At 35.0% G+C, this 27,631-nt stretch overlaps 1 protein-coding gene across 2 annotated transcripts; it reads right to left on the bottom strand.

Annotated features, from left to right (window-relative positions):
• Positions 1-11,839: 11,839 nt before the first annotated feature.
• On the bottom strand, positions 11,840-27,573 carry RCHY1 (ring finger and CHY zinc finger domain containing 1). 2 transcript variants are annotated; one of them, XM_079153861.1, is made up of 9 exons: positions 27,433-27,573; positions 22,682-22,801; positions 22,050-22,165; positions 17,573-17,651; positions 15,372-15,416; positions 15,206-15,264; positions 15,089-15,115; positions 14,113-14,233; positions 11,840-12,191 (listed from the first exon to the last, which is right to left on the bottom strand). In XM_079153861.1, exons 1-9 carry the CDS (start codon positions 27,520-27,522, stop codon positions 12,063-12,065), a joined length of 786 nt encoding a protein of 261 aa, XP_079009987.1. In that variant the 5' UTR covers positions 27,523-27,573; the 3' UTR covers positions 11,840-12,062. The 2 variants fall into 2 exon arrangements, with proteins under 2 accessions (XP_079009987.1, XP_079009988.1); XM_079153862.1 differs by lacking the exons at positions 22,682-22,801; positions 27,433-27,573 and having other exon boundaries at positions 22,045-22,165.
• Between the last annotated feature and the right edge of the window lie 58 nt (positions 27,574-27,631).

Genomic DNA, 27,631 nt, shown 5'->3' with positions numbered 1-27,631 from the left:
GCATTTGATTATCTGGCTCTGAACAGTTTTCAGTTATCAGCAAGACAAACAGTGCTTTTCCTGCTTACCACTATCATCTATTTGGTCCTGCACACCTCTTAGATTCCACATGGTTCCAAAGCTCACATTAGTACAGTAACGGTGCTGCTGGCTCCCAGACCCCTGCCCTTACTCCTTGACCTCTTAATCCCTCCTGTAACCCTTGCCATTCCAAAATGTATACATAACAGCAGATTGCATTGGTCATATACTTTTGAAAATACTCTGCCTTTACAGACCTGACCCAAGAAGTACAAACAGACAGATGTGAAATATGTTGGCAATAGACATGCTTAATTAAATTTTAGAACTATTCAATGATTTTGCTTTCTCGATGTTGGTTTGTGTGACTATTATATAATGGACAATAAAAGTCCTCAGTGTTGATGTCCTGAAAAAGCTCTTACTTTTAAATACCAGGTAGGGGGAAAAAATCATTCTGCATAGATTTCTGTCACTAAAAACATTATGGCACCCTCTACTGTCAAGAAATAAAGTATAAAACTACCTGATTTGGGGTGGGGGGTTATTTTTTGTTTTCCTGGAGCATTCTCTAGCATCCTTGTACCATAGGCTGTGTCAGTCATCTCATTCAGATGTGAAAGAATAATTAAAGAAAGGAGAAAAGGCATGGGTCTTCATGCAGTCAAGATACTAAAGGTAAAAGAATGAAAATCCAATCATTGTATGTAGTTGAATGGTAATAAATAGGAAAGGGGAAAGGAAGCTATATAAAGAATCTCAAGAGTTAGTAGACATCAAAATACAGCTACCTTTGTCTAAGCCCTTTACATAGTAAAATTAATCTTGACAAATAACTCATGAAACACAGAAAGTTGAAATGTGTACACAAGGTCATGCAGCAAATAAATAGTTGAGCCAAGATACAAACCCCACTAATCTGTCTCCAGAGTCTATATTTTTAAACATTCTTTTGCTACTGCCTAATAAGTAATTAAGACTACTAATGAGAAGCACAACTTCCTTAAATATGTCAAGAATTATTGTTAGGGATTATTGGTCTTACCTGAAAGAAAACTGATTGCCAGGAAAATTTTTTGCCCCATACTAAGCAGAGAAATTAAGAATTCAAGTCTCCCACCCACAATTAAGTCATTTTCCCTTCTATATTTAGAAACAAATTTGTTCCTTTGAGAAATCAAACTTTCTTACAATAACCTGAAAAGTAACGTCCCTCCTCACACCACCATTAGAACCGGTCAGCACCTATAACAGGCTTGAGGCCTATGCAGCCTGTTTCATCCAGCAGCAAACTAGTCAAGTGAGCAGTCACTCAGAGAATTCCAAACACAATGACTGATCCATTCGCCAAGTGACAGTGAGGTGGAAGTGGGGAAAGAGGGCAAAACGTTCCCATCCTCCTCAGTGAAAAAATGAACCTAATTGGTCTGAGCCAGGATGAGAGGGGGCTGGAGAATTCCAGGCTGCAGGCTTCAGGCTGCATGGGGCAGGATGAAACTCTGGTATGGTACTGGAAGAACTACCTGTTCTATGAGACCCTCAAGGCAGAGCAAGGCCCAATCCATACAAGGCCATTTGTCTCTGGGAAGACTCCCAAGTCCTCCCTGTTCAGAACCCAGGTGATTAAAGGTAGGACCTAGACTGTTCCAGTCACTGGATTCTTGGAGAAATTGGTACAGCTCACTAGGAGCATATGCTGGAAACCACCTCAATGCAACAAACAGGAGGAGCCAGAGCGTAACATATACTGAGGCTCCAGAGGCACCAGCACAGACCCTAGTGCATTAGACTTCATCCTATTTCAACCCTGCCACGTAAACCCCATGAGGTTGTGACTCCTATTCCTATTTCACAGAGTGTCTAAGAATTAAGAACTGACCCATGGTCACACATCAGTGTTAGAATTCAAATCTCTCTGCGCTTTCAAAGTTAAGCCACATCTATTATATCAAGTTGCCTTTGCAACAAATGATTCCTGAGATTGGGAAACTCTGAAAGTCGTTTCTGGGCCCTTGCTCTGAAATTTTAGACCAGTCTTAAAAGTCAATATTTTCCACCTTGGTTGTGAAACCACTGTGATGAGGGCAGGAAGAAAACCAGCCTGGAGAGGATGTCTCCCCTATTTACTTCTCCATGGTTTCCCTTCTCCTATCCTAGATCACCTCTCTTGATCTACATGTCTTGGGTAGGTGTTTCTCAAAGGGCACAACCCTATTATTCCAGCATCCATTGTATTCATGTATGGAAACTTAAAGGAAATAGATGTTGAAAATAAAGAATAACTTTTCCTTTGCAGGTCTTCTAAGAGAGCTTGGGCAAATAAATTGAAGTTTTCTGGGCTTCAGTTTGGTCAGGCAAAATTAGACTAGGTTGGACTGCATGATGTCTGATTCCATTAGTTTAAATAAATCCATTAATCTTCACAATGAAATAGCCCCAAATAAATACATCAGCTCATAAACAGAAAGATTTATTCCAACAAATACTGCTTTGTGCCTGGGACATCGATGATTTTAATCAAAAGATTTAAAGTGCACAGATTTAACAGTGGCCGGCACTACTTCATTCCTAAGATCAAAGTGGAAAGGGGTCTTGCACGGTGCCACAGTCCACTCTCCCCAGAGGTCAGGCCAATTTTAGTCTTTTCTAGTAAAAAGTTATTTATCAAATCCACCACAATTTTCCCCATGCACAGGGACTGATTACCTTCCATCCATAGGTGCCATTGAGGGCTGCATCAGTGTCTTTGGAATGAGGACCTTTTCGTTTTCTTTCCTCAGCAAATCAAACAAAATTCTGCCCACTTTGCCAGTATTTGGGAAGAAAGCATGGCCTTCCCCAGGCAACTGCAGTGCTTGTGACTTGATGCACCCCTCTCCAGGGGAGGGGGCCTGTGGAAGTAGGCCTACAGTCAATGACTGTGTGGGTGAGTCCAACTTAGAGCAAAGAAGTACAAACTCAATTTGATTGGGATTCTAAGTCACAATCTCTTTTCCAGCTTTATCATCAATATCTGCTCCCCATACCCACATCCTAATTGATTCAGAATTCTAGAGGAGAAACATAGCCCTTTAACACTATAAGAGAAGACATAGATCACATTAAGTTCAATATCAGACACCATACTAGAAGCTCTAAAGGAATTTAGAATTCAAAAGGGAAGTTACCATGCAAATAATTTAAGTAAGGCAGAACATAAACAAGCCCATCCAAGATTCAAGTAAATGCTATTGTGCTGCCAAGTGAGAGGTGTGGACAAGTGGGTGGTGGACAATAGTTCAGGACCATCAGGGATGGGTTTCCACAAGAAATCTTTTGATGTGGGACCAGGCCCTCTGAGAAGACAGAATTGTACCATCTTTTCAAGGATCTCCAGGCTCAGGCAGATTCAGCTTCTCAAGGCCCCTATACACTTGAGAGGAGCCAATGGCCAAGTTCTACCTAAGCCAGCTCTGCTGGCAAAGGTTGGAACTACAGAAGCCTCCAAACAAGCTTAAAGGTGTTTCCATTCATAGCACATTCCGAATTCTGATTAGAAAAACAGAATATGCACGATGAGGAAAAGGACAGAGTGAAAAATGGGACAGGATAATTGGAAGCACGGGGGTGCTAACAGGAAGTTTTGACTCCAATTTGAACATCATATATTGTTTGCCTCAAGAAAAATAAAAGTGGAAGCACCCAGTTTGATCCTGATCAGAGGTTTATAAGTCTAAATGCTTGGCATGCCCAAGGTGCAAAATATGGGTAACTCCTTACTGAACTAAGGAATTGCCACTCCCCCACCTAAAATAATTTTTTAAAATTTAAAAAAAAAAATGGCCTGGGATCAGGCCAGGGATCCCAGGCATCACCCATCACATGCCAGACCTCTCTGTTAATTAACATCTATAATTGCTTATTTAAAAGAGAGAACACACAAACCACAGCCTTACACCACCCAAAGATGATACTTTTGTGGTCCCTATCTGGCACAACCAAGCCAAAAATTTGTTGTGATGAGATCATTTCTAAGAACTCCCTACTGACAGTCACTAATGTTAGAAATTAGTCCAAGCATTTTGCATTAATCTACCTCTCCTAGTTTAGAAATAACTTGAGGTCATTCACTATGTCTTACTCATATACTTTATAACCCAGCTCTAAATTGTGTCTGGCATGTAACTGGTCCAAAATAAATTTTGTTAAATGGAATAAATGAACCTATTAGTCAGATTTCAGCATAATTGATCCCTGTCTTCTAGTTTGGTCAAAGTGTGATACAACCACATTTTAATCAATGTTCATTAATAGACATTTCTTTATTTTTTTAATTAATTAATTTATTTATTTGGTACTGGGAATTGAACCCATTTAATTGGACCTTGTGCATGCAAAGCAAGCACTCTACCAACTAAGCTACATCCTCAGCCCCAATTAATAGACATTTCTGAGGTAACTTTTCAAAAAGTCTTTGTATGCATACATATACATATAATCTAACCACATTCTCAGATACAGTGAAAACTTGGAACATGTTACTTTTACACTAGAAATTCAACAGATTCTTATGAGCATCTACAAAGCTAGATACTAAAAAAGTGAAAGGCTCCATCACTGTCCTCAAAAATAGGCTCTTCCTCTCACCTCCCCCCTTGGGTTGGGGTCCCTCCACAGCCTACCTCACTTACCACCCACTTAAGTCTTCCTCACCATTATCTCCTGTAAGTCACTACCAGCAGCTATAGCTCCTTCAGAGTTGTAGCTCCAATCCCCTAGCCCAGCTTTTATCCATGGTTTTATATACATTGTTTAAATGAGGGGAAAAGCAAAAATTGAACCATAATAAAGGAAATGTTTAAGTCCTTTAAGACTAGATCGAAGTGCTATAGAGTTTAAAAGAGGGTGAGGTTACAAAAGAATCTGGGTATTAAATGATAGTTATGGAGAAGGTAAACTTTGAGGTGGACCATGAAGACCAGGTCAACATTTGACTACATTTTTTAAGAATTGTTGCTCCAGGTCTGGGATTGTGGCTTAATGGTAGAGCACTTGCTTAGCATGTGTGAAATACTGGGTTCTATTCTCAGCACTGCATATAAGTAAATGAACAAAATAAAGGCCCATCAATAACTTAAAAAGAATGACTGCTCCATAAGGGAACCATACACACAAAGGCAAGAAGCAAGAAGTTAAAAGGAGGATTGTTTAAGAAATATATGTAAACGAATAATAAAAAATAGAACTAAAAAAGATAAAATTGGAACCATAAATATATCAAAATGAAGAATCTGGGCTTAATAAAATAAACAGTAGGACTCTATGTACTATTCCCACCAAAATTGTAATAAAGCCCAAGCACAGAAAAATATAGCAAGATGGACACTAAGGGGAGATAAAGTGAAGCCAGATGTAAGCCCAGGTAGGTATGACACCACCATGAAAATGCAAAGGGATGTATAAAAATAAAGGACAAAAAGCAGGTCTGCCAGTGGATTAACTAGACAAACACAAAGGGGAAAAAAATCCATGTTATAATGATAGTAAGAAACAAGTTTGCTTAATAAGAAATTCAGGTGAATATGATGAAAACAGCAAAAATAAATAGAACTTAAAAGGAGATGATTAAAGTGGCGTAAGTTTCTCTTAAAGATAAACAAAATTAACAGAACTTTGGCCAGCTTAAGAAAAAAAGAACACTCAAATTATAAATCAGAAATGAAAGAGGAAGGGCTGGGGACATAGCTCAGTTGGTAGAGTGCTTGCCTGTCAAGCACAAGACCCTGAGTTCAATCCCCAGCACCACACACACACACACACACATACATACACACACACACACACACACACACACACACACAAATGAAAGAGGAGACAAAATAACAGGTATTACAAAACTACAAAGGATGAGTCTAGTATGAATAATCATACACCTACAAATGAGAAAACCTACAAGAAATGGTCAATTACTAGGAACATATCTACCAAGACTGAATCAAAAAGAACCAGAAAATATAAACAGACCAACAAGGAAGGAAACTGAGTCAATAATTTAACCTCCACCACACCACAAAGCCCAGGACCAGGTGACTTCACAGTAGTATTCTACCAAACATTTAAAAAACTAATACTAATTCTTCACAAACTCTTGTCAAAAAAATCAGAGGGAATATTTTCAAACTCATTTTATAAGGTCATCACTACCCTGATAACAAAGCCAGACAAAGACCCTCTTAAGAAAGGAAAATCAGGGGATTGGGGTTGGTGTTCAGTGGCAGAGCACTTGCCTACCACATGTGAGGTACTAGGTTTGATCCTTAGCACCACATAAAAATAAACAAAGAAAATAAAGGCATGCAGTCCATCTATAACTACAAATTTTTTTTAAAAAAAGGGAAAATCATAGGCCAAAATCACTGATGAATACAGATGCAAAAGAAAATACTAGAAAACTACATTTAATAGCACATTAAAATGATATTCAATATGAGCAAAGGGAATTTGTCTTGGAGAGTGCAGGATAGTTCAAAATATGAAAATTAATAAACATAATAATACACTTAACAGAATGAAGGCCTAAAACAAGTGATCATCTCAATAGATCACTTGATCACTTGAGAAAAAGCATTGGAAAAATTCAAAACCCTTTCATGATTAAAAAAAAAGAAAAATTGTCAATAAATTAGCTATAGAAAGAATGTACCCAATACAAAAAAGTCATATATAAATAGCCCATAGTTAGCATAATATTCACTTCTCCTTGAAGATCAGTAACAAGACAATGATGCTCACTCTCACTCACTTTTTTTTTTAACCCAGTATTGGGAAATTCTAGCCAGAGCAATTAGAAAAGAAAAACAAATTCAGAGATATTTAAATATAAAGGAAGAAATGAAATTATCTGTTTGCAGAAGACATAATCTTATACACAGAAAACCCTGAAGACTCCATCTGAAAAATATCAGAACTGATAAATGAAGAAAAAATAAAAAATAAATTCCATCCACAATCACATCCATAAATACATACCCACACATACACACTTAGGAGTGTTATCAAGGAGGGTAAAGATCTGTATATTAAACACTATAAGACATAGATGGAAGAAATAGCAGACAACACAAATAAGTGAAAGATATTTGATCTACAGATTCAACACAATCCTGATAGCAATTACAATGTCATTTTTTACAGACATTTTAAAAATCCTAAAATTTCATATGGAACCAAAAGACCACCTCCAATAGCCAAAGCAATCTTTAGGAAAAACAACAAAGCAGGAGCACCATGCTATCTGATTTCAAAATCTATTACAAAGCTAAAGAAATCAAAGCAATATGGTACAGGCATAAAAAATGACACATTAACAATGGAACAGGACAGTGAGCCTAGAAGTAAACCCACACACCAAAACTCAACTTATTTTCAACAAAATGAATACACATTGGGGGAAGGGACAGTATCTTCAAGAGGTAGTGCTGGAAAAACTGGATATCGACATATAGAATGAAACTGAAACCTTATATCACACCACATTCAACAATCAACTCAAAATGGACTGAAAACATAAACATAAGATTTAAAACAACGAAACTGCTAGAGGGAAATGGCAAAATGTTACTTATTTCTCTGAGCAAAGATTTCCTGGATAGAATCTTAAAAGCACAAACAACCAAAGCAAATATACATGGAATTCCATCGAACTAAAAAGTTTCTGCAAAACAAAACAATTAATAGAGCAATGAAACAACCAACAAATTGGAAGAAATTACAAACCATGAATCTCATAAGGGGCTAATATTCAGAACAGATAAGAAACTCAATAGCAAGAAAATAAAGAAGCCAACTTTAAAATGCATAAAGACCTAAACACACATTACTGAGAAGATATACGGATGGCCAGTAAACATACGAAAAAATTATGTTCATCAGGAAAATGCAAATGAAAACCATAAGAGACATCACACACTTGTTAGAATGGCTATTATGAAAAAGGTGAAAGATAAGTGTTGGCAAGAATGTGGAGAAAAGGGATCCCTTGCACACTTGGTGGGAATGTAAATTAATAAAGCCACATGGGAAACACTATGAAAGTTCCTCAGAAAACAAAAAACAGAATTTCCATGTGAATCACAATCTCACTTCTGGGTATGTATCTGAAAGACTTTTAATCGGAATGTTAAAGAGACCTGCACTTCTATGTTCACTGCAGCATTACTCACAATAGATACAGAATCAACCTAAGTATCCATCATTGGATGAATGGGTAAAGAAAATACATACACACACACACACACACACAATAGAATAGTATTCAGCTGTTAAAAAAAAAAAGAAATTCTATTATTTGTGTCGACACAGATGATCCTTCTGCAGGGCACTATACTAAGCAAAATAATCCAAGCACTTCACAATCTCACTTACATGTGCAATCCAAAAAAAATTGAACTCATGGAAGTAGAGAAGAATGGTGATTACCAGAGGCTGAGGGAGGGTGATGGCTAGGTAAAAACAAAATATTGATCAATTCAAAATTTCACTTAGACAAGAGGAATAAGCTTTAATGATGCTATTGCACAGAATGGTAACTACAATAAATAATGCACTGAATATTTCAAAATTACTGATTTTAAGTGCCTCCATCACACAAAAATGGTATGAGAGGTAGACTTATTAACTAGCCTGATTTAATCATTCGACAATGTAAAGATATATCAAAATATCACACCATACCCCAGTACATAATGTATACAATTATTTGTCAACTAAAAATTTTACAAAGTGTCATAGTTTTGAACATCTATCATATCAAACAATTTCATTTCAAATCAATCTATTCAACTACTAGATCCCTTTTAAGTGTCAGGTACTTATAAGTTGGCTCCTAAATACTAATAAATTTATTTTAATTCATGACCAAAATTTAAAGAAAGGAAATTTAAACACATACGCAACATGAAAATAGGTTTTAAGAAACAAAAACTGAGCTTGATTTTTAAATACATTATAATGTACAAAGCTCCATTTACTAGTTAAGACCACACTAGAAACTAAAGATTAAAAATGAGTATCTTGATACATATTTCTTTAATGACAAAAGAAGTTGATAAGTAGCTATGCACCAAGAAATTCATAAACATTGAGCTACTGATTCTTAAAATAAGTAAACCAGAGATACAAATTTTGTGGCAGGGCAACCTGACTTATTTTAGGGACACACAATTCTACCAAACCATTTCAGGAACAAACTATTATTTTATTATTCTAAAGATCAAGCCAAGTGTTAACATTCCTGAAAGTTTTTAAAGTCTCCATGTACAGTAAAAGAGGGAAGTTTCTGTTAAAATACTGAAAGTATTTATACTGAAAGTGAGTTTTTTTTACCTTTGCTTACTTCTTTCCTACAACAAAAATATTTTTGAAATCAAAAAAGCAAAAGAAAATTAAGTATAAGATTACATATCATTATGTATTATTATATGCTAAGGGATTGTGAATAAGATGTGAAATGTGATTGTGAATGAGAATTGCTGAAGCATTTTAAGCACTGGGTTGACATATCATGGACAAATCCTTGAATAAAATGAGTGCTACAGCGTAGACACTCTGAGGACAATTGAAAACTATTCCAAGTACGTAACTGGATACCATTAATAAGTGATTGCATATTACTTGGCATTATCTTAGACAAATTTGAATACTGAATTGCAGATAAAATCAGATTTTGAAATCAGATATTTCTAACAACTACAGTCATCTAAAAACAGGTTGATCAATCAAATCATAAGCTCTTCAAAAATAGATGATTAAGACTGGGGTTGTAGCTCAGTGGAGAGCACTTGCCTAGAACATGTGAGATCCTGGATTTGATCCTAAGTATCACATAAAAAAAAATAAATAATATAAAGGTATTGTGCCCATCTGCAACAAAACAATATTTTAAAAAACCAGACAATTAGCTACTGATAAGGGGCATTTTACCAAAATGGTATAGGGAGTTTGGAGTCACAGACCTGGATCTGATTCCCAATTCTGACATTTAGTAACTGTTATTTACTTCAGTATGTTAACTTCTAAATCTCAGTTTCCTCATCTATAATATGAAGACAATAACTACTTCACTCCTATCTGAATATCCAATGAGCCTGAGTAAAAGCAATAGCATCATTTAAATTAGTTAAGCAGGATGAGAATCTTTCTGTACCCTGTACACTGACTAGTAATACCTGGCAACATGTACATCTTCTCCAAATCAAGGCAACACTGCTGATTTGTTCAGGCCAAGGAAACACATGAAGGGAGAGAACACAAGAATATAACATAGAAGATAGAAAAGTTGGTGCTATAGTTTGGATCTGAAACAACAAAAGTCTGTGTGTTAATGGATTGCTCCCTGGCCTATAGTGATACTGAGAGATGGTGGCACCTTTAAGAGGTGGGTCCTAGTTGGAGGAAGTTAGATCACTGGGGGCATGCCGGTGAAGAAGCTATCCGAACACTGGCTCCTTCATCTCTCTGCTTCTCAGCTATCACAAAGTGAATGGCTTTCCTTCACCACGCTCTCCAACCATAATGTTCTGCACTGATACAGGTCCAAAAACAACTGAGCCAAGTGACCTTGAATTGATCTCTGAAACTGTAAGCTGAAATAAAACTTTTCTCCTTTTAAAGTTTATTATCTCCTGTATTTTGTCACAGCAACAGAAAGCTGACTAAAACAGTAAGATAGCATAAAAATCTGAGCCCCAATACCACTACCTTTATCCAGTTAAAGAGATTTCAACCATAAAAAATAAATGTACCTGAACTGTTAGGATTTCTAATTAGAAGACTATCTTCCTTATTCATAGGAGATTCAACTAGCATAAAATTGGAAATACAACTGGTACATAAGTACTCATCATTGAGTATACATTTTACTTCCTAATGCTGTGTACTGAGAACTGAGATATTACTGCAGAAGTCGACTAGATCATCAAGAATGTTTGTTAATTTTGTTCCTGAATCAAGAAGTACATTTAATTCCATTATACAAGCCCCCCCAAAATATTACAAAAACCAATCTTGCCAGGCATATCCAATGACCATTCCATTCATTTATATACTACTTACAAGAATTTAGGGGAGAAATCAACCATTCATTTACAAGAAGGACATCTAAGACTTGCATAAAAAACAAAAACAAGGAATGTGCTAATCAAATATGACAAACACTAGAATGTACAACCATGAGGGGAGGGACTTCTGTCTTTATTGTTCACTGCTGTCTCTGCAGCATTCAGAACCATTTCTGGTATATAACAGTTACTCAATAAATACCTGCTGAATTATGAATTATTCTTTGAAAAAATAATTTTGGGCCACCTAAGAAATTATTTTCAATATTGCTATTTAATCAAGGTTTTGAAAAACATTATTTTACATAACATTTTTTCTAACTATTCTTACAAAAGAATACCTCAAAAGAAAGGAGGATTTCTTTTACCTTATAAAACTGATTATGTTGTCGTAATTGAGTCAAAAATACACAACCTTGAGAAAAAACTTCTATAAAATTTTTTTGATATAATTTTATTATCATTTATTACATCAAAATTCACTTATAGGATCCTAAGGACTGTCAGAAAAATTGAAAGCATAGATAATTTAGGTTTTAACAATTAGGTAGAACTTATTCTCATTATAGCACAGCCCTTAAAGTTAAGAACACTACTGAGAATTAAGTGCAGTTCTATCAATTCTGTGCACAGTGTCGCTTAGTTCCATGAAAATATAACATAGTTCTATGAATGTGTATATCAATGGCAAACATCATTGGCTTCCAAACAACTGACACTAAAGGAATTTCCAATCAAAACACAAGCAAAGAGGTTTTCATCCAATAGAGAGCTAATTCTATAAAGAGACCCTGAATCCATAAGTATTTGTAATATGATTTTATGCTGTGACACTAGTACAAAACACATCAATTCCAATGCATAGATTATGACACATTATGACAACAGCCACAGAGCTTTTTTCTATATCACAAAAGCTGAGTTTTCCAGTGAAGTAGAGACTGGTTATTGCTGATCTAGTGAAATTCTACGTCCTCCAGCTTGAGCAGTATTGTAGGATTCACAGATCTTACATTTCATGCCTAAAATATGGAACTGGACTGTAGATCGCCCATTGCAGTCATTGCAGAGAATCTGAAAAGTGAAGATGAATTCAAGGTAAGTATTTTCAATGTTATTGACATAAGTGGCTTCTCTGCTCATAATAATCTCTTGAAAAGCATATTAAAGATGCAAAGACACACATACTTAAACATTTCCACAAGTAGAAATCCCTTTTTTCACTGAAAATTCTAAGGGAGTATTAAAAACTTCTAACTTAGAAAATGAAAATGCAATACCAAGCATAGTGGCACATGCCTATATTACCAACCTACACTGGAGGCTGAGGCAGAAGAATCACAAGTTCTAGGTCAACCTCAGCAACCTATCAAGACCTTGTGTCAAAATAAAAAAAAAATAAAAGACCTAGGGAAGTAGTTCTGAGGTATAATCCCTAATATTAGAAAGAAAAAAGAAAAAGAAAAATTTGAGCACGAAGGGCTTATTTTAAGATGGTTCCCAAACAGTTTAACTAATACAAGCAAGAAAATTAACCTAGGCATAACCAGATCAACTAATACTTATAATTCAATATACCATACATGATTTTTTCATTCTTTCTTATTGACACTCAGAAATTTCTATCTTTTAGCTAATAAAACAAATTTTTACACATGTGTAATATTTTTGCTTATTTTTTATATTTAATATGCCAAGTTCTTAGCCCCCTATGCCTTAGAAACATGGTAGTTAAAAAAAGAAAGATTTCTAAAATTGAGTAAGAGGAGGCCCTTGTCTCATCCTCAAAATGACAGTAAAATTCCCTTTAGGAATTAATCTCTTTTGGTGCTAAGTGAGCTCCTAAAAAATGATGTATTAACCTGAAAATAGATCAATATCACCACTATGCATTAAAAGCATTCACTTCAGTCATACTATCATTAGAAAATTTCCAAATTTGCTTTAAATTATAATTTGGAAAACTGTTCTTATTCTTTTAAAAATACTATCTCAAAGCAGAAAGATTAGTGTTTGTCTAGGCCTGAGGGGCCTACTGACTGCTAATGGATACAGGATTTCTTTGGGGGTAATGAAAGTGTTCTAAAATTATAGTGATGTTTATACAATTCCATGAATATACTCCCAAAGGAAATGAGCTGCATAGATGAATTATAACCTAGCAAAGCTATTATTTCAAAAAATTATCTACATGAAACACAGCACGCTTCAGCCTCTAGTAAAACATCACGATTATGACATATAAAAGTAATCATCTTTCATTGTTCTTAATTCAATTACCCACATGAATTTAAAAAAACTTTCCAGAGTGAATAAAATTTTTAAAAATTGGTTTTTATCCTTGTGTGAGGAAGTATTTGAAAATATTCAGCAACTTTATATGTCCCAAAATTATTAAAGTACCAGAAAGTGATCAGGCTTTCCCCTTCCCATCTATAACTCAATACTATGCTGAGAACACACTAGTAGAGCAGCAAATCTCAATTAGTGAAAAAAAAAGATGATCATTTTCTGTAAAGCAAAAGGCACAGAAATACTTCTTATACTTTAGGGTATAGGCATTAAGACCAAATAAAGTAAGCCTAAGATAGAAAAAAAAGGTAATAAACTTTAAAAACCAAAACTTAATCTTTAAGAGAACATGCTCTCCTGCAATAAAAATTAGAAATAAATAGAAATAAAAATTAAAATAAAACATCAGTGATCCACCTCTACCCAGTTTCATTAGTGACTGGCAGGTAGTGTGCAAATAATTCGAAATCAAGTTTTTGCCTGCCATCTAGTGTTGGGAAAAACCACACAAAGAGATTCTTAGGACATTTTTCCTCTGGTCTGAGCATAACTAAAATTTAAAAATCATTTTTGTCCTTCCCATTAATCATCACAATGGCATTTATATCAAAGCAGGATTTTTAGACAAACATAAGTAACTGGACAAAAATTTTAAGAGTATCAAGAAGAAACCTGAAAAGTTTTATGAATTGATTCTACTCACATCCACAGTCATGTTCTGATATTCTGATGGCATAGGAGTCTGTGCTACCTCATCATCCAGCTGTCTCCAGTACCGAGTCATATCTAAAGCAGAGTGCATACATAATGGACATCTGTAGCCTCTGAAAGAGTCAGAAAAGTTATTTTCCAAATATTTAATGGAGAGTATATCAACTTGAGCATATAAGAAGATGCAAGCTAACTGGAACATAAGCCACCCAAGATAGGGCATTATTCTATATTTCAAGAAAATCTTGGAACCTTTACATTATAAAGGTTTTAAATTAAATCCTCTATCTTATGGTATTTTTAAACCGTAAGTCTTTTTTCTCAGTTCATTAAAATGGAAAGGAATTAATCCATAATCTTTGTAGAATGTATTAAAAACACCAGAATATATTAAAAACACCAACTTCAAGTTCTTAATACATTCATGCAAAGAAGAAACTATATTCCCTAAAAAATATTCAGATCATATTTCCTTTCTAAAAATTTGAGAATGTTTTCCTCTGTTTGGCTATTAAATCACAAGTTCTGGTCATCAATTCATTATATAGTCTCCCCTTTCCTATCTATTTCTCAACTCATTTTAGTTCCAGTTTTAGATAATCTCTTTATCAATTTTCTTTGCAGTTCACTACTGGAACCACCATAACAACCAAACAAAAATTATGGCAACATTCCTCAGTCTTTCAAACACCATTAGACTGTGTTTCTGGTAAGTATACCTAGATAACAAGAGATACTTGTCATGGAAGGAGATGAAGCATAATAGAGACATGGGGACAAATGCGTAGCTCTGTCTCTTCCAAGATGCCTTACCTGATTTAACACTATTCATCTACCCTATTCATGCTGATTTAAGTATCTGTCATGCCTAATACAATGTAAGTAGCAGTCATATCTGCCTACCTCTCTACCCCCAAAAGTATGCCAGAAAAGACATCTCACAATTATTTAAAATTTCAAACACTTACTCTTTCAGCATTTCTTCATAACATGTTCTGAAAGAAAAAAATAACATTATTTTAAAATGTAAAAACTAAAACTCTCTCCACTATTTTCAAACATCTTTGAGGGACAAGTTATTTTACCTATGTAAAAGATGTCCGCATGGCAAGACATGAGCAACAACACGGGATGTGTGAATGTCCTACATAGAAAAAAAATGTTTTAGTGCCTTTTGATGATACTATAAACATTCCAGTATTCTAAATTCAAGAAGGGCGATTTCCAAAGAGAAAAATGTTTTAAGCTTACCTCCAAACATATTGGACAATTCTGCCGGGAAACATTTTCAATACACTGTTTTAAAAGAGATACATTAACAAAAGCTTAAATAGATAAAAAGTGTCAGATATAACAATAGTATTAATAATAAAAATGATAAAAACAACTTATTAAAAACAATAGGTAACCCTAATACACATTTCTTATACATGCCTAAGGCTGAGATATAGCTCAGTTGGTAGAGCACTTGCCTTGCATGCACAAAGCCCTGGGTTCAATCCCCAGCACCACCAAAACAAAACTCTGTCAGGGTGGACACAATATCTCAAACAAGGAAAATGCTCTATAAACCTGAACTATTGCCTTCATTAAAAGGATAAAGAAATCGAATCGGGGAATCAAGATACTTACCTACCTAAGATTCAAAGATGGTAAGGTTTAGAAACTTTCTATCTTGTGTGTGTTTTACTACAAAGTAACTGCTCTAGATTAGTAGGCTAACCCAATAAATAATAATATTAATTAAAAAAATAGTTCATACTGAGATTTACTATATGCTATTTGTTAAGTACAGTACCTTACATAAGCTCAAGTAACTCTCAACCCTAGTTGATAAAGAAAAAAATTATAACTTCATTTTATAGATTAGATATTAGAGGCCTCGAGAAGCTAAGTAACTGGCAAAGTTAAACATGCTGGTAGAATTAAATCTGAGTCCCAGGAGACTGGCTTCAGAGCTTGAGTTTTTATCTTGGTATGGCTTAATGTCTGACTACATAAAGAGAGAAAAAGGAAAGCATCATAGCATCCCTTGCTTTTAATGGAAGCACATGAAGAGAACTTAGTAACATATAGGCAATAGAAGATAACTGACAAAAAAGAGAATGAAAAGACCACAAAAGAAAATATGTATAGCTTATTAAAGACAGCAGAGTATAATGCAGAGAAAAGTACTCAAATAATAAATTTTAAAATCTGGACTGTAATCCCTGCTCTAACATTTATGAGCTCCTAAAATTCTGGACAAGTCATCACTTCTTTATTTTCCTTATTTAATAAAATAAAACTAATACTTATTTCATTTTGTTCTAAAGTGCATGTCACACACACACATTTTAACATCTCTGCAATCATAATGTATCTGACAACCAATGGCATCTTTGAGTTAATAAAATGTAAAAGATGCAGTGAGCATGCAATGAGTTGGTTGTGTGCACATACACAAACTATACATGCTTTGGAATACAAAACAGTACACAACCTATACAGAACAGGAACACAATCTGTAAGAGGCTATTGACTCCAAGCTCTTCCCACTAGCTTATCTTGCTTTCACCCCAAAATTAAATTTATAAAGCCAAGCTTAATCTTTAATCTCCAACAAATTCACTATCTACTAATCAAGTACCTTAAACCAGGACTAAAAATCTTGGAAGTCTTTTTTAAAAGCCCAATTCTTTTTTCCTAATTCTCTATTACCATCTCCTATATGTTCATTATTCATCTTAATTTCCTTCACCACCTCATTATTTAGGCCAGGTACTATCTAATATTATATTTCTATAAGAACCTCTTATCCTTGTCTTCTATTGAACCTAGCTGAATGCTAAGTAAATTATTTCAAATACTTTCTTTCCAATCTCTAACACATATCATGTTGCTACTCAACTATTCTCCCTTATCTGGAATTTCCTATACCTATAAAATATCATTTATACTTCACTCTGCACCAATTCCCCATTCTCTAAATTCATATAGTAGGTAGAATCAGTACTATAAGTTGAAACTTTTATTAGGCAGTTTTTAAATAATAAGGGAGAGCCTGTGATTATAATAAAATGCCTATATCCAGATTTAAAATGTCTTAATTATGAAAAGAAATAAAATACTTCCTAAATTTTCAGAGTGCTCTGTGAATAGGTTACACTGCTCTGTATTTCTTCTGTTAATTACAGAAGCAACATCAATGATCAGAATCTATAAACCAACTTAGAACTTATCAACATTATGCTAATAACTGATCTCAGCATTCTTACACTACAGAAAAGAAACTGTAGATCAGATGTTCTGGGCAGATATTTTAGAATATCTACTTAATACTACTTTTTAAAAAAGTAAGATATAGAGTTGTACTTGCTAATATCTGAAAATTAGCATACTTCTAAAACATTAGAATTTCAGCTGTTTTTTTTAAAACATTGTAATACTTTAAAAATTATGCAAACTGATACCTTATGTTTTCCTTGAAGATTCATAGCTAGGCATAAGTTACATTTCAAACAGTGGAAAAAATCTTCCTTTGGACCAATCCTAACAAAACATACGAAAGCCAAATGATTAGATTACTTTTTACTACAGTGACAACCTTTTCATTATATAATACCTAAATTTAGTTTCACTGTAAAAAAAAATATTCAAACACTGAGAAATATGGGGTAAACCCCCATCTTGACAATTTCCCTCTCCAAATTTAGCACTGTAAATTGAATGGTAGCTGCCCTTCAAGGCTTTCTCTTTTCCCTATAAAATTAACAATACAGGGAGAGAAAGAAGTGTGAAAGTTACACACAAATTTGCATTATACTCCTTATACCAATAGATTCCTTCCATATATGCTGTTCTGCAACTTATTCACTTAAACAATTTATCATGAGGATTATTTTATGTCCATCTGAATGAAACTACTTCATTCTTCTTAATAGCTACAAAATATTAACATGGTATGGATATATGCTAAATTTTAAAAATTTATAATCTTTAGCTACAATGATATAATAAACATGCTTGTCCACATAACACTTAGCCTACATTTTGATTATTCTTTACAAGATTCCTAAAAACAAAACTATTGATTCAGAGGGTATTGGATCATTAACTGTGATGCCATCAAACTGCTCCAAAAAGGCAGTACTTTTCCACCAACAGTGCATAACAGCACCCTTGTACCCCATAAACTGCCCAAAACTGGTTACATGTATGACAGTCTTTATAAAACATGCCATTTTAATTTGTGTTTTTCAAATTATGAGAGGGAATATACATTAATGTTGATGAACCATGAGGATTTCTTTTGTGGATTGTCTGTTGATATGCTCTGCCAATTTTTTTTTTTTTTTTTTTTTTTTTTTTTTTTACCGGAGTATTTCTCTTCTACCAAGTTTAAAGGCAGTCTTTATATAGCCTGGACATTAACCTTTTTCATTTGTACATGTTATGTTTACTTTTCTGGTATCATCTCTTTGTCATACAGTCATTTCTTTCTTCCTTCCTCCCTCTCTCCTTCAACAGGGTCTCACTATGTTGCTCAGGCTGGCCTCAAATTCTTGATCCTCCTGCCTCGGCCTCCTGGCTGGGACTACTGGCTTGCTATCACCATGTCCAACTATAGCCATTTTTAATCCCTATGTACTAAAATGACATCAAATGTTTCCCTTTATAGCTTTTGCTTTCTGACTATTTTTCAGGAAAGACTTCTGTAAACTACAAATCATAAACACACCCCCCTTTATCTACTAATACTTAGAGCTTTTCATTTACATATTTTTCTTTAGTCCATTTAAGATTTGTTACATATGGCAAAGGTGACATTGCTAGTTGTCCCTCCCTACATTTCTATTTTCTACTTATTCCACAATAATAGAACATTTAGCTTGGCACTGAGCTATTTAAAGTTATCCTAAATAAAAAATATTTTCCAACTTTTTTGGAGGTTGTGAACAGATGAGACAAACAAAATTCTGTACGGCAGCATTAAGAGGAAAGGACATGTCTTCTCCTCACCAACCCACTTTCCACTGGCCCAAATACAGGCCATTAGACTACACAGGCAAGAAAGTGCCCTAGAGATAGAAGAACAAAAACAAGAGGAGACTGACTCCTGTTTAACTATATAATTTAGACTTTTCCATGAGAAATAAGATCTATCTTGCTTAAACCACTATTATTTTATGTTTTTTTCACAAGATGCTAGAACTACATTCTAGTGAAAACACAGTTTAAGAGTCAATATTTTTGTTTCCCAAATGGACAATTATCCTAATACCCTTTCCTCTGATTTAAAATGTCACTTTTGCTATAAATTCATAAGCATAGATGTGCATCAGATCTTTAAATAAAAATCTACAAATTCATACACTAATGATATTTTTATGAGAGGGTTTCGAACAATGCTGCCATTGCACAAACATCTTTTAATTTGTCTTTTGTTTTTATTTAAGAACAACAGTAATTTGTCACCTCTGACAAAAGATAGTCTTTAACAGTCAATCTTAAGAGATCTTGCTCAAAGTATCTTTTAGCAAATTTTTGAAAAATCAAAACAGAGTTCTACAACACGTGGTGAATTTTCATTGTGCCACTGGCACTCACTAAAAACAACTGCAGAAGAGATTTCGAGAATTTTTTTAAAATGACAATGGATGTAATACCTTCTGAAATACCCACTTGAAGTGACCATTTGTCTACAACCTGAGTCACATAATTTTATAATACTATAAAATATGAAACCTTTTTATTTGAAAACTTCTTATGTACTCTAACTAGACATTACCAATTATGTTCCAGTGAATGAGAAAAGGACTCTATAACCAACTATTAAAAACTTAAAACTCTTGAGAATTTATACTGCATAATTAGCAAGCTAAAAGTCTGAGGAAATATGTAAATTAATTCAGCCTTTATCAAATCTTTATAACTGCAAAAGCCTTTATCATACAACATCCAGTCTATGATCACACCACCCTGAATGTGCCCAATTTTATCTGACCAGACAACATCCATTCTGTATCCTGGGTCAGTTCTTTTTATAATCAATTCTATTTTAAAGATTAATAATTTATGACATAATTCTTTCCTAGAGATCTCAAAAACAAAGAGAAAATGTACTTTCTTCAATAAGCTAAACTCTTTCTGTTTTGTGACTTATCATATGGGTTGCTGAACCCTTTTATAAATTTGATTTATGGGATCTTAATGATGTTGTTTTTTTCTATACCTTGAAATATTTGGATATTTCAGTATCCAAGTAATTCTTTCACACTATTAATTTTTCCCATTGTCCCATCCAAAAGACTGAAAAGGGAAGTATGGATGGATCACCTGAAAGTATGATACAATATGAAATTAATCTCTACTGCAAGATCACTTTTCATTTTGCGCTGTATTACCTATCAAGAAGGTATTAGAGTCTGGAAACAGTTGAAAGATCCAAATGTTTCCTTTTTTGCCCATAATAGCAAGTGGAAAAAAACAGAAGAAATTTTAGACACAGCAGAAAACAAATGCAAAGAGGCAGAGAGTAACACTCTAATCTGGGGTTTCTCCACCACTGGGGTACTAACATTTTGGACCAGATAATTTTTTTTTTGGGGGGGGGGGGGGGGCAGTCTCACTAATTTGCCAAAGCTGGCCTCAAACTTACAAACTCCTTCTGACTCAGTCTCCCAAGTTGCTGGGATTATAGGGGCATACCAACATGCCCAGCTGGACCAGATAATTTTTGTAGTAGGGAACTATCTTGAATACTGTATGATGTTTAGCATGTTTGGCCTCTATCCAACAAATGATATGGTATTGCCACATTCCTGGTTGTGACAACCAAACAGTGTCTCCAAACATTGTCAAATATCCTCTGAGGGAAAAATCATCTCCATTTGCAAACCAGTGCTCAGGACCTCTAATAATGATGGTAAAAGTGATCCTCTAATCAATTAATCAGATTATGGTTTTCAGATGATGATATCCTAGATGAAGAGTCTCACTCAAAGAAAGGAGAAGGATAGAGATACAGCTCAGTGGTAGAACACTTGTGTTGTACATGCAAGGCTCTGGGTTTAATCCCCAGCACCTTTCCCCAACCCCTAAAAAAAGAGAGAAAGAAATGAAGCAGGTATTTCTAAGAACAAAAAGGATATATTATGGTAGTCTCATCTAGTCAGTCTTTTATTAGGAAGGACTTTAAGTCACAATTTAATAGGAAGAAATTCAAATCACAAATATTTTGTAACAAGAAATTACACCATTTGCCAGGTACAGTAGTGCACACCTGTAATCCCAGTGGCTCTGGAGGTTGAAGCAGGAGGATTGCAAGTTCAAAGACAGCCTCAGCAAAAGCGAGGCACTAAGCAACTCAGTGAGACCCTGTCTCTAAATTTAAAAATGACAAAAAAACAGGGCTGGGGATGTGGTTAAGTGGTTGAGTGCCCCTGAATTCAATCCCCCATAACAAAAACAGAAAAAGGATGTGAGAGTAGCCTATCTTTATAATGTTTTTACCCAAAATTTACTCAATATGGTTTATAAGTTGTCAAATGCTGAAGGCAGATATATAGGCAAAAGTATTTAGAAGGAAAGAGATAATATAAAAATGAAAAAATTCATAAAAATATTCTGCAATTATGGAATAAAGAACATATTTTATGTCCCAATGTTAAAAATATATAACATTCCAAAGTTAAAATTTAAGATAGCTGCACAGAGGTGGATGGGAAAATTAAATGGTTTTTACAAGAGGTGTGAAAAAATTTCTTAGAATAATGTAACAGATATATAGATGCAGATAAACAGAGATAGATATCAGTAGAAAAAGATATCAAAACTCACTAGACACAAATGAATTTTATCAGTTGTAAATGATATCACAATAACGTTGATTTTAAAACTATGATTGCCCAGGTACATTATTAAAAAAGATTATTTTACATACCGTACCTACAAATTCCACAGTTTTCACAATGATACTGCTTCTTATCTTTATCAAACAGATGGCATATACTGCAATAATATTCTCCAAACAATGTGCTACATTCTTCACAAGTCTGTTGGGCCTAAAAGAGACACAAGTAATTTAAAATTAAGAGTTAATTTCAGAAAGTGAAAGGTCATATGTTTTCTCTCATGTGTGGAAATTAGAGAGGAAAACCAGGGAAAAAAAGGTGGGGGCAAGGGATCTCATGAAAATTGAAGGGAAACCAGTAGAGTAGAAGAAACGGATAATGGGAAGGGAGGAAAAGAAAAGGGAAAATATTGGGGAATGATACTGGCCAAATTATATTGTAATATCATATGCATTAATGAATATATGACAATGAATATCACCATTATGTATAATGATAAGGGGCAATAAAACATACAAAAATATTTTCCAAAACATTTTGAACTACTATTTGAATATCTAAAATTTTTTAAAATATACTTGCTTTTTTTAAGTTTTTAAATATCTAAGATATTGCTTACTCTAAGAGTTAGTCTGAAGTCTTATTTGCAATTTTTATTAATTTTTTTCAAACCACCTTACTATGTTTTTTGAAAAGAAAGAAAATAGAAATGTCATAAAAACTTACATGTTGAATTTTTTCACAGTTTATACACTGTACTTCCTTTACTTTAAAGCGGTCTAGCTGATGATCTTCATTGTTATCATGACACAACCGGCAAGTATAAAGCTTGTCACAGCAAGGCGCCTAATACACAGGGGACAGAAAGAGATAAAAAGCAAGACATGTTTACTATGAAAAAAAGAAAATTTCATCCTCCTCCTGGAACAAGGTCAAAGAGTATAATCAATGGATCAGTTGTTTACTTTTCATTGTTTCTTGGCCTATTTTATGTTAATTATTCCCTTCCATATTTGTATGTTGGTATAAAGTGACAAAGAACCTTAAAACATAAGAATTAAGAAGGATGGAAATTCCTAGACTGACAATCTACTAAGCAGTAGTCAGGCTACCCACCTCTTGGACATGCATTTATGTACTTCAACCCCTAAACATAAAACATTATGCTTTTATTTCACTAATATTTATTAATCATCAACTACCTACCTAATATTGTAGATGCAACAAATAAAAGAACCCCATTTTCAAGAGTGGCAGACTGACAGTTGTCCACAAAAAACTACTCTCTCCACCGTGGATGAAAATCCAGCTATACAACTGGATCACACAGACAGTAATATGCCCTAAAACAGAATGGTCATGTGAAACAAAGCTTCTTCACCAATTGGGACCACTCACCTTAGAAATGCTAAGTAGAAAGAAACTTCTTATTCTTTAAACATTATGGTTGGGTCTTTTCATTAACTTCACTCTAACTAGTTTATCAAGAGATTTCTAGACCAGTGGGCTAACCCAGGACTACACTATAATCTTGCACATCCACTCACTTCTGAAAGCTTCTATGCCATGATTTAAGCACAACATAGTTCATTCTTTGAAAATTTTAATACTTGACTTCCTTTTTTTTTTTTTCCAACACTGCTCTTGTTCTCAATCTTAGAGATCACCTACCTGCAAAGAGACTTTTTCTAATAGCCTGAACTCTCAATTCTTTGCCTTCCTCACTTTCGATGGCCTTGTCCTCCAAAACTCAGCCAATGTAGTCATACTACAGAACATGGTTCTATAGGGTCTCAGGATCCTTTTATACTCTTAAAAATTAAGGATCTCAAAGAGTTTTTTATTTATTAGGATTGTATCTTTGATATATGCCATATCACAAATTCAAGTGATAGGTTTTTAAAATATTCTTTAAAAAAAAAAAGTAAAAAGTCCATACATACAACATAAATAACAGGTTGTAATGAAAAATAACTATACTTTCCCTCTAAGTAACTGGATTCTCATATCTGTTTCTGCATTCAATCAACTGTAGTTGAAGTACATGAAGAAATTCTGGCCTCACACAAATATTTAAGTGGGAAAGTATTTTAATAGCCTTTTCAGAGAACTGTGGACATTCTAATACTACACCAGAACTCAACAGCTCTTAAAGATTAGCTGTAACACAGAATCTGAAATTATACCAATGAAATTTTCTTATTATTTCATTAAAATCCATTATCTATCTTGTACTTGGAATTGATATTTTACCCATGCACTGGTCTGGTCATTTGGAAAACACCAGTTCACGTAGTTATGTAGATCTTTCAAATTGCACATTTCACAAGCAACCAGAAAGTTACATTTATGCTGCCAATATAGCTCAGTTGTACAGAGCTTGCCTAAGATGTATGATGCCCTGGGCTCAATCCCAAATACCACAAAAAAAAAAAAAAAAAAAAAAAATCATTAAAAATCTTTAGGTATTGACAAGCTTCCAAGCTCACAAAGTGAATTCGAGTTTTCCAAAATTCTAGTTTTTGCATGAAAGCTTAAATTTTGTCACTGGCAACAAATACTGTCAGTTGTTTTTCTTGTATTGAGTGTTAAATCTTTGAGAATGTCTACCAAATACCAAAGTCTGAATAACCAGTTTTTTTTCAAGTTAAAAAAAAAAAAGTTGTTTCATGAAAAAAGCAACTAGTTCATTTCACAATCCAATTGCATAAGAGCTTTTTCCTCAAGACAACCAAAGTGCTTGATGAAAACTTACCATTTTGTCAAAAGGATATTTTTTTTAAAAAGTGTATAGTATAGTTCAGTACCACAGTGTGACTGATGCACAGATGCTAACAATTTTAATCACTGGTTTTCCACCATCAGTGTAAATGTCAACACTGAAAAGGACAATATTTTAGTATTCTTAGAAAGTAGTTTTGTCCTTACAACCTAAGAGATCTTCAGCAGTTCATTCATCACCCTGAAAACCTCTGCTTCAGAACAAGGACTGCACCTTTTCTGCATTTCAATTTCAAGCACAAAAATCTCTAACCACTACCTCCTCTTTCAAACTAACTCCAAGTCTTCCCTTTTACACTCCCTAGTTCCCTCCTCTCCTCTACATGTTCACCAAAACCAACCTGAGTTAAATCCAACTCTCTCCAACTCAACCTATAGCAGAAGTAGTTGACTATGGTTAAAATAAAACCACCAACCACCATACTGTCTGATCTCACTCTTAAGTCAAAAGCACTCAAAAAGTGGGATCTTACTACCAGTTCCTTAGTTAATCCCCTATTCTTCTAGAGCCTAAGATCTATCTAGGATCTAGATGATCATTTCATATTTTCTCTCCCTTTAAAACTCTAACACCTCTTCCTCCCTCTTAACCCTCTGCTGATGACCTTGTTTCTTCGCCATTAAACAGAAATAATCAAAGGAAAACATCCTTACAGAACTCTTATCAGACATCATTACTCTATGTACATGTATGATTACACGAATGGTATGAATCTACATTGTGTACAACCATAGAAACGAAATTATGTACCCCATTTGTGTACAATAAATCAAAATGCAGTCTGTAAAAAATTAAAAGCTAAATAAAAATAATAATAAAAAGAACTCTTATCAACCAACCTAATATACTTCATCTTCAGCCTTCCCTTCTTTTACAAAGAATCTATAGTTAGTTCATACTTGATTCTAAGGTCCACCTCTCCACTTATGCACTGGATCTCATCACCCTTTGGTTACTCAAAGACAGTACCCCTACCGTTTTCCCCGTTTCTCCTGGATTATATAGTTCTCTATTGAATTACTTCAAAGAATATACCACAGGCTGGAACATCTCCTATCTTAACAGGGAATAAACTCCCCGAATCCCACATCTTTCTCCTTTATAGAAAAATTCCAAGAATGGTCTGTGCTTTATCCTGATCTCTCCACTACAATTCTCTAGCCAAGATCACCAGTGCTGACCTCTTTATCATATTCAAACGTCAATTCTCAATTCTCGGTTCTTATCTCACTCAAACAGCTCCACTTTATCAAGCTGATCACTTCCTCCTTGAAACTCTACACTTGGCCTCTGGTATTTAAAGAAGAGGAAGGGCAGAAGTAACAAAATTTATGACAGGGCTCAGAGCCAAGTACCTTAGTGCTATGAAATATAGATTCAGTTACCTTGTTTCTTTGAAAGAGTTCAGAGCAAGATGTTAAACATCAAGTTTGAAAGAGAAATATAATATCTTAGTAAAAAGGAAATCAGAAGGATAGCATTCAATTTTCTTACTCATCTGACGAATGTCCAACTTTGAAAAACTTCAACCACTGCAGTGCAACAATGTTCACCAAACCATGGCCTACACAAAAGGGTTAAGTTGTCCTTACAGGCCTGAGATTGCCACTTGCTTCTAATTACTCTGGTCAGTGATGAGCAGGGTTGGTTGGTAAAGTAAGAATGATGTTTGATATTAGGTGATGGTAATTAACATTTACTACTCACAGCAGGAATGCAGCTACTAAACACTACACACACACACTTTAATAGGTAATCCTCATACTTTTTATGAAAGAGGAACTTTTAAGATCCCTACTTTACATACCTGGCACTTAAAGAGTAGCTTGCTCAAACATCACAGAACAATTAAGGGGCAGAGATAAGACTTGAGGATAAGGTTGCAGGACCCCAAAACTCAAGCTTGCTTTCTTTTGGGGGACAGGGGTTGCTGGGAGCTGAGCCCAGGGCCTCGTTGGCCTCACACATGCTAAGCACTTGCTCTACTTACAAGCTGCACTACCAGCCCAAAGGTCAGACTTTCTCAGTAAAATCCTTATACTGCTTCTTGCAAGAAAAATCATGAAAACTTTAGTTGGATGGGTACCGATTTAAAAAGCTCTAGATTGACTAGAACGTTTTCTCAAATAGCAAAAGTAATAATACATTCTAGGCACTTTTCTATACCGGATTTCCAATTTAATGGTAACCACACGATTGTCTTCCATTTCACACATACAGTTTCTCACTGACAGGTTTGGGCACAGGCAATGACTCTAAAATGAAACTGGCAGGCTGTAAAGTTTATTTACTCCAGGAGTTGAAACTGTATTCCGATTCTCCGCTTGCTTATCCTCCTTATTTCATTAAACACTTGAAAGGTGGCTCTGGAGAAGAGCCTAGGTCAGGCCTGACACTGCCTCAGTCTACTTCCAACAGCAAAAGGCTGACAAGCCTATTAGTAAATTCGTGTAAGCCCAAGTTCTTGAAAATCAAGAAGGGCTTTGCTTGCAAAGTACGAAGCAGAGAACCGTGAGGCTTATGGTCGCCTTGCCAAAAACATTCTCTACTAGTGGAACCCAGTTCCAGATGATGGGGCAGGTATCCTGACAAACAGCTCAACCTCAAACAAACCCAAGCCTAACCACTTTGCCCATCGCGTCCCCAGCCTGACCCGGCGGAAGCTCGTCAGAGAAGAGCCCACTGAAGTCGTCACCTTCAGGAGACATCCTCTGTCATAGTGCTCGCAGCCCCGCTGCCCTCGCTCTTGGCTGCGGACGCCATCTTCCTGCGCAGTTGCCGCCATCTCCTCCACCTCCCCTCACGCTCCGCAGACCCTTCCCCCAGGTGGAAAACCACGCCCAGAGAAGCAGCGTCGCACCGATCCCCCTCCCAGCCGCAGCTGACACCAGAGT

This window comes from Sciurus vulgaris (assembly GCF_902686455.1).
Source record: "Sciurus vulgaris genome assembly, chromosome: 9".
Taxonomy (NCBI): Eukaryota; Metazoa; Chordata; class Mammalia; order Rodentia; family Sciuridae; genus Sciurus; species Sciurus vulgaris.
This window is presented reverse-complemented; position numbering and strand designations above follow the sequence as displayed.